This window comes from Phasianus colchicus, chromosome 1 (genome assembly GCF_987193195.1).
Source record: "Phasianus colchicus chromosome 1, bPhaCol1.hap1.1, whole genome shotgun sequence".
NCBI classification, from domain to species: Eukaryota; Metazoa; Chordata; class Aves; order Galliformes; family Phasianidae; genus Phasianus; species Phasianus colchicus.
In genome coordinates this window covers 133,386,579-133,401,116 of record NC_143436.1, presented here as the reverse complement: position 1 = coordinate 133,401,116, position 14,538 = coordinate 133,386,579, and the positions used below count along the sequence as shown (strand labels likewise).

The following is a 14,538-nucleotide window of genomic DNA, read 5'->3' as shown; positions in this document are numbered from 1 at the left end:
GTATCCCAATGTGTGACTATTCTGCAGGGGTGAGAGGCAAATAATTTGAATTTTACTGTACACAACAGCTCAAATTTGAATCTATACATACAGACTTAGCTGGGTGTAATCTTCTGCTAATTTGTTTGTGTCTCTTTTCTGACGTTAGACACAGGATAAGCTGCAGACTGGTTTTCTTTATACAGCAAAGCTCCTTCCTAGGAAAGATAGCTATCACATTACATTCATCCACTTATCTCTTTCCCCTTTAGTTAAGACAGATGCATGCTTTTAGTAACTTGGTTGTCAATCCAGTTTTAAATATCAGCCACAAATCAGAAAGTGACAACATGGTTGTAACTGTGTAACTAACTCTAATGCACATCACAGACAATGAAGCTACAGCTTAGTTTGGGAAAGGAAGAAAGTGGTCATCCCTCCTGAACACAGTTCACACATTTGACTGCCACATTTGTTTCACTTTTTAGAGATGATGCAACCTTCAAAGGTTTCTTCTAAAAAGAAAGTGGGAACTTGCACTGAGTAGAGGTGTTGTCTAATAGATAAATCCTTACAAGAAAACTATAGAATCAAATCTAGGGGGAAAAAAAAAAAGCTAACTGAAGGCCATATACTGTACATACCAGGCTGCTTTTATTCATTTGAAAGAAATATGGGACATTCAGACCCAGGGTTTGAATTTGGGGTGGTCCTCCGTGGAGCCAGGACACAGACTTGATCCTTGTGGGTCCTTTCCAATACAGGATAGTCTATGATTCTATGAACCATGGGGTACTCATGTACCTACCTCAGATGCTTATTCTATACTCAGCCCATAATTCCACCTTACAGAACTCCCCCTTTATCCAATTCAGCTATAGCATTTATTTATTTTAACCTGACTTTTCTGTAAAAAGTTTTTAAAAGGTTATTCTCTCCATTGACCACAGCAGTCAATTTCAGATAATCACAAGAAATACAATAAAACCCAAACGTTACAAAGGATGCTTTAAAATGCCTATTAAAAACATTTGCTTCAAGTTGGTGCTTTACTTTTAAACATTTGAGTAATTTTTTATTTTATTTTAACCCCCAAAATACTTAACTACTGGCTCCAAAATGCTGCTTGAAAAAAATAATGTCCCACTCTGCTTTTTTTCCAATCAAGATCTCATAGATGTTTGAGAACACACAGAATAAAGAGAAGTTACTCCCTCATCTGGAAAAAAAACAAAAACACTTTAGTTTACATTATTTTTAACCTAAAGAGAACAATACTTCTGACACTCATGGAAACTTCTCCCATGCTTTAAAAAAAGTAAATAAAAAAGGAGGAAAGGAAGATAAGTAGAAACCCAGCATCTGAAAATAACTTTTTTTTTTTCTGGCTGTGGGCCACACAAATTGATTATGGCTTTTTATTCTAATGATGGCGATTTTTAATGTTTTATAATTTCAACACCCTAAATTAGATCATACTTCTACAGACTTATTGCAAACAAACTTGCACAGACACCATTAATTGTAACTAGCCTCAAAAACAAGATAATCTGCCCTGCAGTGAAAAATGAGGAAAGTGGCAAGCTGTCCTTAATTTTTTATTATATTATCTAACTTAAGATCTAACTTTAGTTCTCAAATTTTAGGCAAATTCTAACTGTAGCAATTAATTTCACTACTCATATTGTGCTGCAAAGTGATGCATGCAAAGAGAATTTGGAGCTACTGGAATTCTAATCCTTTGAGCATGTAAGAACATCTAATAGTAATCGGTTAATATTAACTGATAATAACTGTTTGCCTGTTCCATCATCTTTCTAAACATCCACTTCTATGAAATGAGCCACTGTTGAACAGACCTATGAAACTCAAAAATGGATTGTGTCAACATAGTGCAAAGACCTGCATAGGAGATGCATCCAGGTTGATTAACGACCTTAATAAACCTGCACAGTGGACAAGATTTCTTCTTTACTCTGTAGAACAGGAAGATGAGATTTTCATAGTTTAAAAAAATAATAATACAGACAGCATGCAGACACCAATTTCTGAATGTTGGCTGGAGATGAGAATACAACCAGCTAAAAGCTACAGCTTTGCTCTGTACTATTAACCTCAAGCAATAGCACTGCACAGGAACAGCGGCCTACTGAGTGACACAGCTCTGCTCTCCTCTTCTCACCCTCCCTCTTTTTCCCACCTAATCACTTATCAGGGTGGAACTGCATACATTCATCGAACAGCTACAGAACTTGGAAATTATTAAGCTACTCTTCGCTCAGTAAGACTTTCAACTTCTTTAAGAGTAAACTACAACTGGAGGGAAAAATCCCTGTGAGGGAAGAGCGCAGTATCTCCATCCTATTTGTGCTCATGGGGCAACTGTTACTCAAGTGTCCACTGGAAGCAGCTATTAAGCCTGAAGGACAAGGAAAAGAGCAGCAAGATAAAGCTTAATCAGCCACTGTGCAAAGCCTATAAAGACAACAATCAAAGTTCAAGAAAAGGTAGCAAAAGCCTTAACGTTAGACCTGTAGTGCTAATGAGGTAGCACTGACAGTACCTATTGATTGTGTAGCAAAGCATTTTGTTGACTTGCAACGTGGGAACACAGACCCAGGGGAAAGCTGGCTGCAGTGTCTGATAAAGCCAGAAAAAAAAAAAAAACTGGGTGGAGAAGGACAGCTGCAACAAGTTCTGTGAGAAGATAAAACACAGACAAGAAGCATGAAGCGAAATAAAACTCCAGTCTCAGGGAAAAAAATAAATCCCGAACTCTTAATGAGAAAAACATGGGAAGCAGTTACCCTCAGGAGAAAATAATCAATCTCTTCTGTACAAAATCTTTCAGAAACTGCTATGATGATCTCGGCTGACACCCCATGTAACACAGATCACGACTGCAGCCAACAATTGCAAAGCCCTAGGCTTAGTTACATGATGTATTCTGAAGAGACATCTAATGCTACTTCAAAGATGGCAAATACCACAGAATTCCCCACATCACTAGAGTGCCCCTTAACTAAGATAACAGTTAGTTATCTTCACTTAAAAATCTCTCTTTTTTTCTACTTTGATGTCTCTAGCACCTAATCTCAAGCTAAATATGCTAGATTAATGATCCTTCAGTAATGGAATCTTTCCCCTGATGTAGGTACTTTAAAAGTATAACTGAAGTCATGCTTTGTATCATGCTAAATAAATAAATCATGCTAAATGTATTTCATTTTTTAGTACCCTATTCTCATGTCTCTTTCTCTAGGGAAATTCAGTTTAATCAAAGGAAGGACTCATGGGACTCATCAAGTACCAGAACTCTGATCAAATTTTCCTTGATAAAATGGAATTTTGTTTCAGGCTTTTCTCCATCAGGCAATGATATTCAGTAGTACCACAGAGTAGCGTAACTTCACCTCTGAAGATCCCATCTCTGTCAATAAAAATGACCTCTCTTTCTGCACTAGATGTGCAGTTATCACCCAAACCAAGCAATTTATTCATCATTTCATTAATTCTGAAGATAACATCTCACCAAAGCTACCTGGGCAGGTCATGACCAGGTTAAGCTATCTAAAAGGCAACTGACAAGCTGTATAGAATCATAGAATCTCTAAGGCTGGAAAAGACTTCTAAGATTGAGTCCAACCATCAACCCATTCCCATCGTGTCCCTCAGTGCCACCCTAAACACCTCAAAGGACAGTGACTGCACCACCTTCCTGGGCAGTTTGTGCCACGGCCTCATCGCTCCTTCAAAGAATTTTTTCCTAATATCTAAACTGTGCAACCTGAGGCCACTACCTCTTTCCAGGTTCCTCCTTATTACTGTATGATAACATGAGAGCAGCTATGCCATAACACAGAAGTTCCACATGCACACCTTCCCTCCAAACTTACATTTAGGATCAAGAGTCTGAGTACTTTCTCCCACCTCTCACAGAATTAAGCATACAGATAGCTGGGGGCAAAGGTGTCACTGGTCATGGTAATTTCTGCTACCTGTAGTCTGCCTCTGTATCTGAGATTACACACCAATCCAGAATGCCAACGCAAACACGTGAGAAGGAAATAGGATTCCAGTAAGGAACCGTTACTTCACATCCCCTCCTGCAAGAATGGAACTGCCAGACCTGTAACATCCAATATTCAGGCTTCTCAATATTTCCTCAGATACATAAGCTCAACATTAATTACAACAACATTTGTTAAGAATTACTTAACACATCTTGTATATTAACATGTCAACCACAATCCAATTTACTGTCATATTAGGAGCAGCTGGCAAGGATGGGAAACTTAAAGGCTATAGGGCCCTTCACATTAATGATGTGATATAAGAAAGAAAACTGGGGAACAAATAAAACCTATATTATGAACAAATGCTAGAACAAGTAATGGCAAAAAGGTCTTTTTTTTTTTTAAATCTTGATCAAATTATTTCATTGATAGAGGACATGGGAAGCATTCTGGATCTAATTACAGCTCCATTTCTACCTAAATCATATACAAATTACTACTGCTATAGCATGATTTTACCAGAACCCTGATTTCTGTTGTCTTACAGACATTCCTATCAATTGTGACAAAGTTACCACACTGGTGACAGGGCCCAAGAGAATGGCATGGAGCTGTGAGGGGAGGGAGGCGGCTGGGGGTTAGGGAAAGGGGCTGCACCAAAGTGCAGTGGGCACGGCCTCAAGTTCAGGGTGCATTTGGACAACACACTCAGACATACGGTTTGGATTTTGAGTGGTACTGTGTGGAATCAGGAGCCAGACTCAATAATTCTTGTGGGCCCCTTCCAACTCAGGATATTGCATGATTGCATGCATGACTTCCAACCAACTTTTTAAAGTTATGAGGAAAATCCAGAGACATATGAGGCTGGAGTGGACCTTAAGATAGCATCTAAGTTAATCTCCAGTTGAAAGAACAGCAAATACTGAATTTGGACCACATTGCTTAGGCTTTTGTTTAGCTTGGTCTTCAAAACCTCCAAGGTCAGAGATTCCCCAGCCTCTGTAGGGAAGTCTGTTTCACTGTAAGAATAAACAATGAAATACATTCTCCTTAGGCCAAGCCAGAACATCATAGCGGTCTTGATCATCACACACTGAGGAGTCAACAATTCACATTAGAGATAACCTGAGGAGGTAAAAGCCTGTGCTGCACATACGCCTGGCTGCGGGACAACTTCAGCCAGCTTAGTGTAACAGGAACCTGCAGCAGTTCACACTTGGTTCAGGAAATTATGTGTGGTCCTTGCCTTTATCTAGACTGTAACAACAGGTCCTCACGTAAGCATCCTTTGTTTGACAGTAGAAATTATGAATGGAGTTGCAGTAGGAATTATGAATAGAGTTGCCTTCTTGAAAGGAAATCCTATAATAGCTCAAATGGAATAACCCTTTCTATGGATTGGACCTGCACAGTAAGTCCCATGTGAACTGAAAGTCTGTTCGATGCTGCATTAACTCAGGGTTCCCAGAATCTGAAGCAGTGTGAGATTATCTACACTATTCTATCTTTATAATGTTACTTCTAATAAATAGCATTTTTTCAATTGTACTTTACAGAGTCTGAGTACCTTTCTTACTTCGGTCATTACACACCAGCATATTCCAGTGCAAAACAAACTTACCCTATTTCAATTTACAACCACTATCTCTTCCTGTCACGCATCTCAAGAGTCTGGTTCCATTTTCTTGGTATTTTTCTGCTTAGATATCATCAGGCTGCCCCCTGGTCCCCCTGAAGACTTATTATCCCATGGAGCTTCAGGTCCCGTGCAGTTCATGCATCATTTTCTCAGCCTTCCAGAGGGCAGCAAAACTTGATGCAATGTTTTAGGTGTGGTCTACTAAATGCTGAGTAAATGGGAATAATCACCATCTCGTTCCATCTCGTGATTACATTCCTGCATGTTGCCAGAGTACACTGCTGATTCATGTTTAGCGCTTCCAGCTTGTACCCTCTGCACATGGTTATTCTGTCCCAGACGAAGGACTTTCCATTTGTCCTTGATGAATTTCATGACGGTCCCGTTCAGCTCATTTCCCCATCCTGTTTAGTTCCCTCTGAAATGCAGCCCTGCCCTTAAGCAGACTGACTGCTCCCCAGATTCAGTACACTTCCACCTCCAGATCAAATGACAAAGATATTAAGCAAGACAGATCCCCTGGAACTCCTTGCAACCATCTTCCAAGGCAGAGTATAAACCACTGCCTAAACCAAACACCATGCAGTTATCAAGTCGCTTAGATGCTTTTTTTTTTTTTAAACCAACATCTACAGATTTCATCTGTAGTTATTTGAAAACTATTGCGGTGCAAACCACTGATTCATTAATTCTTTCTTTATTGCAGGAGGATTTCATATATACTTACAAGGTTTGGACAACCAGCTTTTGAATTCACTAAACATACCACACCAACATCTCAAATGGAGGGACCCAAAATTCCCCTATAGGAAGCAGCTGTCACAGAAGACAACCAATTTCTTTATTTTATCCAAATATCATTCAGTATCTTCTATTATCTTTAGTCTGAGCCAGAATTTTCAGTCCACAGCTTATCTATTGCAAAAAAATAAAGAAATTATATAAGCCATTCATATCAGACTATGCTGAATCGATCCAATTTCATTCTGAGAAAGAAACTATCTTGAGATGTTTCCAACAAAGCATGCCTGTAGAGAAATGCTTCAGCTTCTAAAAGCTAACATACCTTTTTTTTAAAAAAAAAAAACACTTCCTTTTTGACAACTTTTCTCAGCCATTTTTTTTCCTTCACTGCCACCCACCTCAACAAGGATCCATTCTATGGATGCAAAACAAAAAGCTGATGAATGGTGAGCACATAAGGAACTTAAGCAGAAGTGTTTGAAATTATTTAAATCATAAAACCACAGAATGGGTTGGGCTGGAAGTGACCTTAATGAACATCTAATTCCAAGCCTTCTGATGTCGACAAGATTGCCCAGGCCCCATCCAACCTGGTCTTAAACACCTCTAAGGATGGGGCATCTACATTCTTTGGGCAACCTGTTCCAGTGCCTCACTACTCTCCTCATGAAGAATTTCTTCCTAATATCTAGTCTAAACGTTTGTCCCCCATCCTCCCTCTCTCAAAAGATGACTTATTCTGTGTAGCATCACTGTTAGCTGTACTTCCTGATTTAAATGACTTGAAAGTATATTAAAATGAAGGTAGGGGCTTGGTTTGTGAGTTCAAATAGCTTTTTAAAAGCCCATCCACATTCTATTACACCAAATATGTACAGTCCAACATAGATCTATATATTCAATTTGTAACTTCATACAGTAGCTAGGCAGAAGGAACAGTAACATAGTTTCATTTCCTCTACATCCCACTTCATTCAGGGATCCTTAAAACCAGTTCAGTGTTTACCATAAAACACAAGTTGCTCTCTGACAATTCTCTACTTTACACAACCCAAGCAAAAAGAAATATTAAAAATGCCTCTATCCTAGCCTCATCCTAGCTAGAAGACAGATGTGTAAGTTAGCAGGAAACTCTTGCAGATGTAAAATAAATAAATAAATCAGTAAAAAAAGAATTAATTTTCAGAAAATATTAGACTGCAATCCTTCAACTCTTTGTGATTTCTCCATGACATCCAATGCTGGAGGGACAGCTCCAGAATTAGTTCATTTAATATGCTGAAGTCCAAGCTATCCAAGTCAGTTCATCTATCCCTTTGGTTTCCCTGGGAGCACTCCCAGTTTAGTTACAAAGTTGACAAAAAGGAAAACATGAATTTTGTAGCAAGAACTGCTGCCTCCATATCTGGACTGTTCCTCCGTATGAGATAAGCAAACACAAGGAGAAAGCAAGCTAAGCTGCCCCGTGCTCCTGTTTCCAAATTAACGTACTAGATCACAAACGCCAAACGATCACAAAAATAAGGGCCATTTCAACAATGACATACTCCCAGTGAAAGAAAATTTGCATCTTGGTATCAGTCATGAAAAATGGTAGTATTTTTACATCTATATTTTCATTAATTATTTCTAACATAATTGTAGCTTAAGCTCAAATTCAGTGACTACCATAGACGAATGGCATCAGTTGTTTCTGCAAAAAGTACACAGCGTGCTCACCTCCTGGAGTGGCAGTCCCAGGCAGGCTGGATGTGACTCCAGAGGCCGTCAAGCCCAACCTCCTACTCAAAGCAGACCCAGTGAGAACAGGCTGTTCGAGGCATTGCAGTCCCACACTTATTACCATGAAAATTACCCACACTTATTAACATGAAGAGTACAGGTTTACTTCCAAAACTGTCTTCTAAATGGCAGGGGGGGAGAGACCCTCTTGCACGTTGTGCTACAAGCAGGGAGGCTCCTACTGCATGCTGGCAGCAGCCAGAGGCACCACGCTGGATAGCAGTCACCAGCAGGAGAAACAAAGCATTTCCATTGCTTTTTATTCTTGCCAAGCTCACAAACACGGGAACAAACCAAACTGGTTCTAGGCTGCGTTTCAATCACAGGACTTTTACTGCTGGTTATGCATGAACCACAACAGCCACCATTTACTGAATGGTGATTTACCAGCAAATCCCAGAAGACTTCCCAACTGTACAGTTTGAAAGATTTGTTACAGAATCACAGAACAGCCCAGGTTGGAAGGGACCTCAAGGCTCATGAATCTCCAACTCCCTGCCACATGCAGGGCCACCAACCTCCACATTCAATGCTAGACCAGGCTGCCTAGGGCCCCATCCAACCTGGCCTTGAACACCTCCAGGGACGGGGCATCCATAACCTCTCTGGGCAGCTGTGCCAGCACATCACCACTCTCTCTGTAAAGAACTTCCCCCTGACATCCAACCTAAATCCTCCCTCCTTACCCTTGTAAGCTTAGTTGATCACTTCTGATCACACACAGTCGCAGTACACATAGCTTGAAGCAGAACTAAACTGACTGAGTTTTGATATAAAGTGATATACAGAAAATGTGCAAGCTTTATTGCAAACAGATGCAATTTCAGAATGCAGAAGTGTTTACAAATGACTCAAAGTAACTTGTATTGCAATGCTGGCAGTCAAACACAAAAATCACTACAAAATCCTTAAGCTAATCAATGCCTATGGACTTCTTCATCAATGCCTATGGACTGCTGCAAAGTCTGGAGGGGCTTTGTCACGCTGCGTACCATACAAATAAGAGTAATTTCCATCAAGAGTTGAACCATCTCCATAGGCAAGGACATCTCAGCCTGCTTCATGCAAGCAATAAAACCAGACACCTGTAAAGGATAAAGAGATGCAGAGGAAGAAAAACAATTATTTCAAGCTAACACAAAGCCATGGAGAATATGAGGTCTCAGCTTCCTGTTCATTGAATGACAATGCTTGCTTATATTTAATTTAGTCCAAAGATTCTGCAAACGAACAAGATCTTTCAATCCAAGCATGTGGTTAATATTTATCATTCAAGAAAGCAAAGAAAGTCTGAGTAACTCTCCTATACTTAGAGTTTCAAAAACACAGTGAGACAGTATGGTCAATTTTTATCCTCACTGTGCTTTCCTCATGCTTAACATGCTACTACTCCATCTACTACAGTGTTCACAGTTTGACCGAGGTCATTCTTTCTGGATCACATTTTAATTTGTGTCAGGGTCAAAACATGAGTATTAACATCGGTGGCCGTAAGCTTATATTAGTTCTGACAGTAGGATATGAGAAACAAGCAGTGAATGGGAAGAGTCTGCTACCTTACTGTAAGCATGTAAGCTTTCTCCCACATCAACTTCCAGCATTAGCTTAGTTTTACTCACATGAAGCATCCTGGGTTGCCATTTTAGATATTAGCAAAAGAAAAAGCTACTTGTCTGAGATAAGACAATGACAAAACCAGTACAAAAAACTCAGCACCCAAGTGCACTGTTTTAAGATCTCCCTTCAGATCTTTCATTACACCACTTACACTCAGTAGTTATCTTAGTTTCTAGGACATTAGTAGAGAATAAGTCAAGGTTTGGTTAAAAAAATAAAAATTTATCATTTATACCACCAAATCTTGAATGTTAAAACTGAATTTTCTCCCAGATTCCACACTAAGATATAAATTTTAAAAATTACAGCTAGAGATTAAATCTAGTCAAAATGTCAATCATAGAATCATCAGGGTTGGAAAAGACCTCTCAGATCACCCAGTCCAACCAGAGCCCACCCCCACAATGCCTACTGACCACATCCCTCAGTGCCACATCCACACGGTTCTGGAACACCTCCAGGGACGGTGACTGCACCACCTCCCTGGGCAGCCTGTGCCACTGCATCACTGCTCTTTGTGAGACAACATTTTTCCTAATATTCAACCCGAACCTCCCCTTGCCCAACTTCAGGCCATTACCTCTCAGTCTACCACTATTTACCTGGGAGAAGAGGCTGACCTCCACCTCTACAACATCCTTTGAGGTTGTAGAGAGCTCCCAGGACTCGCAAAGACATTCAGATTCACTTGGGCTCTCTACCCATATTGATTTTGAAAGCAGGTGAGTAGATAAAAGAGCTATACAAATAGTGTCAGCAGGCCTTCAGCCAGCTGACCAAATAAAAAGCAGCACAATTTTTTAAAGTTGCTGTAGTGTAAGACAAGTAATTTTTTAGGAAGTTACAAATGAAATAAGAACAAAGGAACAAACACAAGAGAATCCTCAGGTTTAACAGCACACTCATGGAAGGCATTTGTCCTCAAAACATAATCCTGACCATGGGGTTTACAGTATTATTATGGCTTCCTTCAACTGGAGAAGGATACTGTGCATTCCTCGCTGCCAATTAAAACAAAACAACAACAAAAACTGCACGCTCAAATAAAAACTGAAAGTTGTCCTCGAACCATGTGGCACCACAGAATGTGGTAATTATACTAGAAAAGGAAGAGTGTTCTACAAAAAGCCTGAAAATGTACTTGCAAAAGAAACTCTTACGTTTTATTTTTGCTCCTCCCAAATAGCAAGAGGCACTTTGAGACTAAATGCACAATTTTTTCTTGCCATTCTTTTGCTATGGGTTCACAGATTTCCCAAATGACAAAAACAAACAGAACAACTTGAACTTTCTATTCAGTCTTACTCATTCCTCAGTGATATACAGGCACTAAAGGCCCAGCTAGACTAAGAAATAAGAAGCAGCACAACACTGTTTAGTCTGAAATTGATGTTTAAGCTTTCTGGCCAGCCTACATACAGTTTGCTCTGCTCTCACGTTTTTCCCCATGTACTTTCAACACGATACTTCTCTAGCACAGAGAGCATGTAGAGCAATATCACTTTCTCCCCCATGAGTTTGATTTACAGTCTGTATACACAAAGGATTTGAGTTTTGTTTTTCATTCTTATACTAATGGCAAAGCTGTTTATCTTCCACAAACTCCTTAAGTAAGATTGGGGACCAGAAGCAGTCACATCAATTTGAGATCCATCAGCATCATGATTCTTCTCACTTGTGACAACTCCATGAAGAGCAGCTTGCTGCTCCTACTTGAGACACATGAAACAAGCATTACACTTCTGTGCATTGGCTCCATCTTTCCCCACACTTTGCCTCACAGATATGCAAGATAAGAGGAAAAGCGTTCTCCATTTTCATTTTTCTCTTTTGTGATATTCTGATTTGTCCTTCTCTCATTTCTGTCATCCACCTGGGCACCTGCTCCTATTACTTATTCTTCTGCAGCATCTTCTCTGGAATTTGTACTGCATGCACCAAGTGTCTTTATACAGTCACCTTCACCTGAGCACAGCAGAAATAGGACAGGAGCAACAATTCACAGCCTCACTTCTACCTCTTCTCCACAACTTCCTTCCTGCAGCTCTAGTGAAACATGTATGTCCACATCTGAGGGATTGAAATGATATTCCTTTTTTCTTACTTCCTGTTTTTGGCTAGGTTCAACCAGCCCTCAGCCGCCCCCCTTCCCCCCTTTTTCTTTTTTTAAACTGTGTCTTCCTATGTTTAACTTGTCACAATCTAGTAAAAAAAGGTGCTGAACAAAGCATGAAACACCCTTCTCTCCCTTTCCTTCTCATGAACTACCGTTTCCTTTCAAGCTCTTACCACTGTACAGACTGGTCCTTCCTCTTCCATGCTCAATTAATGCACTTTGCAGAATGGCACTTTGTTAAGATCAGCGGGACTGGATCTCACAAGCCACTACCTGAAAAGTCTTGCTTTAAAAATCCATTGGACTATTTTCATTTTCCACTTCTTCCTGGAGTTACACACACACATTGCACTGAAGAAAACATTCAAGACAAGTTTTCAACGGTGGCCCACAAATGTAGGCCATCAAGGAATTCTAAGGAAAGATTATTTGGGGAAAAAAAAAAAATCCAGAACACCAGTCCATGATTTATTGAATTTAAGCATAATACTAAAAGAGTCTACACCCAATGGATACATTTTAAAAAATAAGTTGTATGAATAGAAGGAAATCAGTGCAAACTCTTACACTTTCTCAATGGACTTCAACCACAACCATTCAAACTCTGAATCTAGCACTGCCTTTGTTTACCCAGGAATGCCAAGGGAGGCTGTAGAGGAAAAGCAACAGCTCCTCCACAAAGCAACAAAGCCACGCCATAGCCTAAGCTGTCACAACTTCCAAGGCATCAGTCCCATCACATCAATGTACAGCATCACTGACAAATCTCGTATACTCATACATGTGAAGGAATGCAATCAAAGTCAGAGTTAAAAATAGATAGTCCTGAAGTATTTGAATGATTCCAGTGCCGTGAGACAGACAGACAGACTTACATGTTCCCATCACTCCAAAAACGCTGAACCATCTTCACATTGCTTTCTAAATGGTGAATCACAGAATCATAATAGTTGGAAGGGACCTCCAGAGATCATTAAGTCCAACCCCCCTGCCAAAGCAGGTTCCCTACACCAGGTCACACAAGTAGGTGTCCAGGCGGGTCTTGAATATCTCCAGAAAAGGAGACTCCACAACCTCCCTGGGCAGCCTGTTCCAGTGCTCCAGTGTCACCCTGAATTCTCAGAAAACAGCCAAACGAATAAGAGCATTTGCGATTCAAAACTCATTGTTTTTATTATCGCCGTAATGCTGACCCCACCGTATTTGTAACAAGTCTGCAAGCAATCACTCAAATCGAGTACTACACAAGAAGGCTTATTAACCTTTATTACGATACCCGCACCGTAACAACCCGCTTCTTCCCTCACTTCTGCTCCGGAGACACGCTCGCTATCTCCTCGCTGAGCTACTCTACGTCCTTCCTCTCCTTTATCCCAACTCCGCTCCTCTCTCTCCGTCCCCCCGCGTCACCTCTCACCCTCCCCACACCCCCCGCAGTGCAGCACCGCGCTCGGAAAGCCGCCCCGTGCCTCCCACCCGCCAGCGCCCCGCGTTCCCCCGCCGCACAGCCACGCTTCAAAGCGCGCCGTGAGCCCGCACCTCGGCAGCGCAGGAAGCAGCCACCCTCAGCAACGCCGCGGCGCTCCGCTCGGGGCTCTTCTCTTCCCCTCCCCGCAGCACGGCGCAGACACACCGCGCCCAGACGGCGAGACCCCCGGGGTTCCTCCGCCTGTCCCCGCTTGACTTTCCACGAAGTTCGGGGGCCGCCCGTTTGCCGGGGCCGCGCTGGAAGCCGGCCGCGGGGCAGCCAGCTCGACGCTTTTTTTGTTGTTGTTTTCTTCTCTTTTCTTTTCCCCTCCCCTCTCTCTTTAAAGCGCGGCCCCGGCCCCATCCCCGACGCTGTCAGCGACGCCGACGCCCCCCGGCTCTCCCCCTCCCCACGCGCACGGAGCGCGGCGCGAGGCCCCGGGAGCTCCTTCAACCGCCCCACGGCTAACAGCCGCTACCGCCCGGCCGGAGGAGGAGGAGGACGCGGCGATGAGAAGAAAAGACGGGAAACGAGGGACTCACCTTCCTTCTCGGCCCGGACCGAGTGCAGGAGCACCGCCAGTGTGAAGCGCAGCGCGGCTGCCCCCCAGCCGCCGCATCGATGGAAGGGGGAGCCGGCCGCCGCCTCCCGCCGCGCCGTCATCGCGCTGCCGCAGCCGGTGCGGGTCCGCCGCGTCTCCGGCCGGGCCGCGGGGCGCGCGCGGAGGAGCTCGGGGATGGGAGGGGCGCACAGAGGTGGGGCGGGGCGGGAGGCAGGAGGAGTGCAGCGTGGGCACGCGCATGCGCGCACCCGCCCCCCGAGGGGCGGGGCCAATGTGGGGAGGAGGGCGGCGCCATTTCAAGTGTGGGCAACACGCCTCTTCCTTTGCTGAGGGGTTACGGGCCGCGTTTGGTTTTTATTTTCCTTGCGTGATTTTATTTTATTTTTTTATTTTTCCTTACTGTTGTTGTTTTTGCTGTGATTCTGTGTTTTGTGCAAGCTCTAGCTGTTAGTAGCGTTAGTAATTTAGCCTCTTCATCACCATTCCCTCCCTCTGAAGGCTCGGGGGCTGCTCTCATTGTATCCCCGCAGACCGCAGCGAGGTTTTTCCTGCCCGCTCTCAAAATGGCGGCAGGAGGGCTGCGGCCGCGCCGTTTCCTGCGGCGCTTTGCGG

The 14,538-nt window shown here is 42.5% G+C and overlaps 1 protein-coding gene across 1 annotated transcript in view; it reads right to left on the bottom strand.

Moving 5' to 3' along the window:
* The window catches only part of TMEM131 (transmembrane protein 131), a 97,031-nt gene extending 82,932 nt beyond the window's left edge, over nt 1-14,099 (bottom strand). The window contains exon 1 of the mRNA XM_031605254.2: nt 13,907-14,099. Coding sequence (XP_031461114.1) covers nt 13,907-14,027 — 121 coding nt within the window. The 5' untranslated portion in view covers nt 14,028-14,099. The remainder of the gene's footprint in view (nt 1-13,906) is intronic.
* Nucleotides 14,100-14,538: the final 439 nt, after the last annotated feature.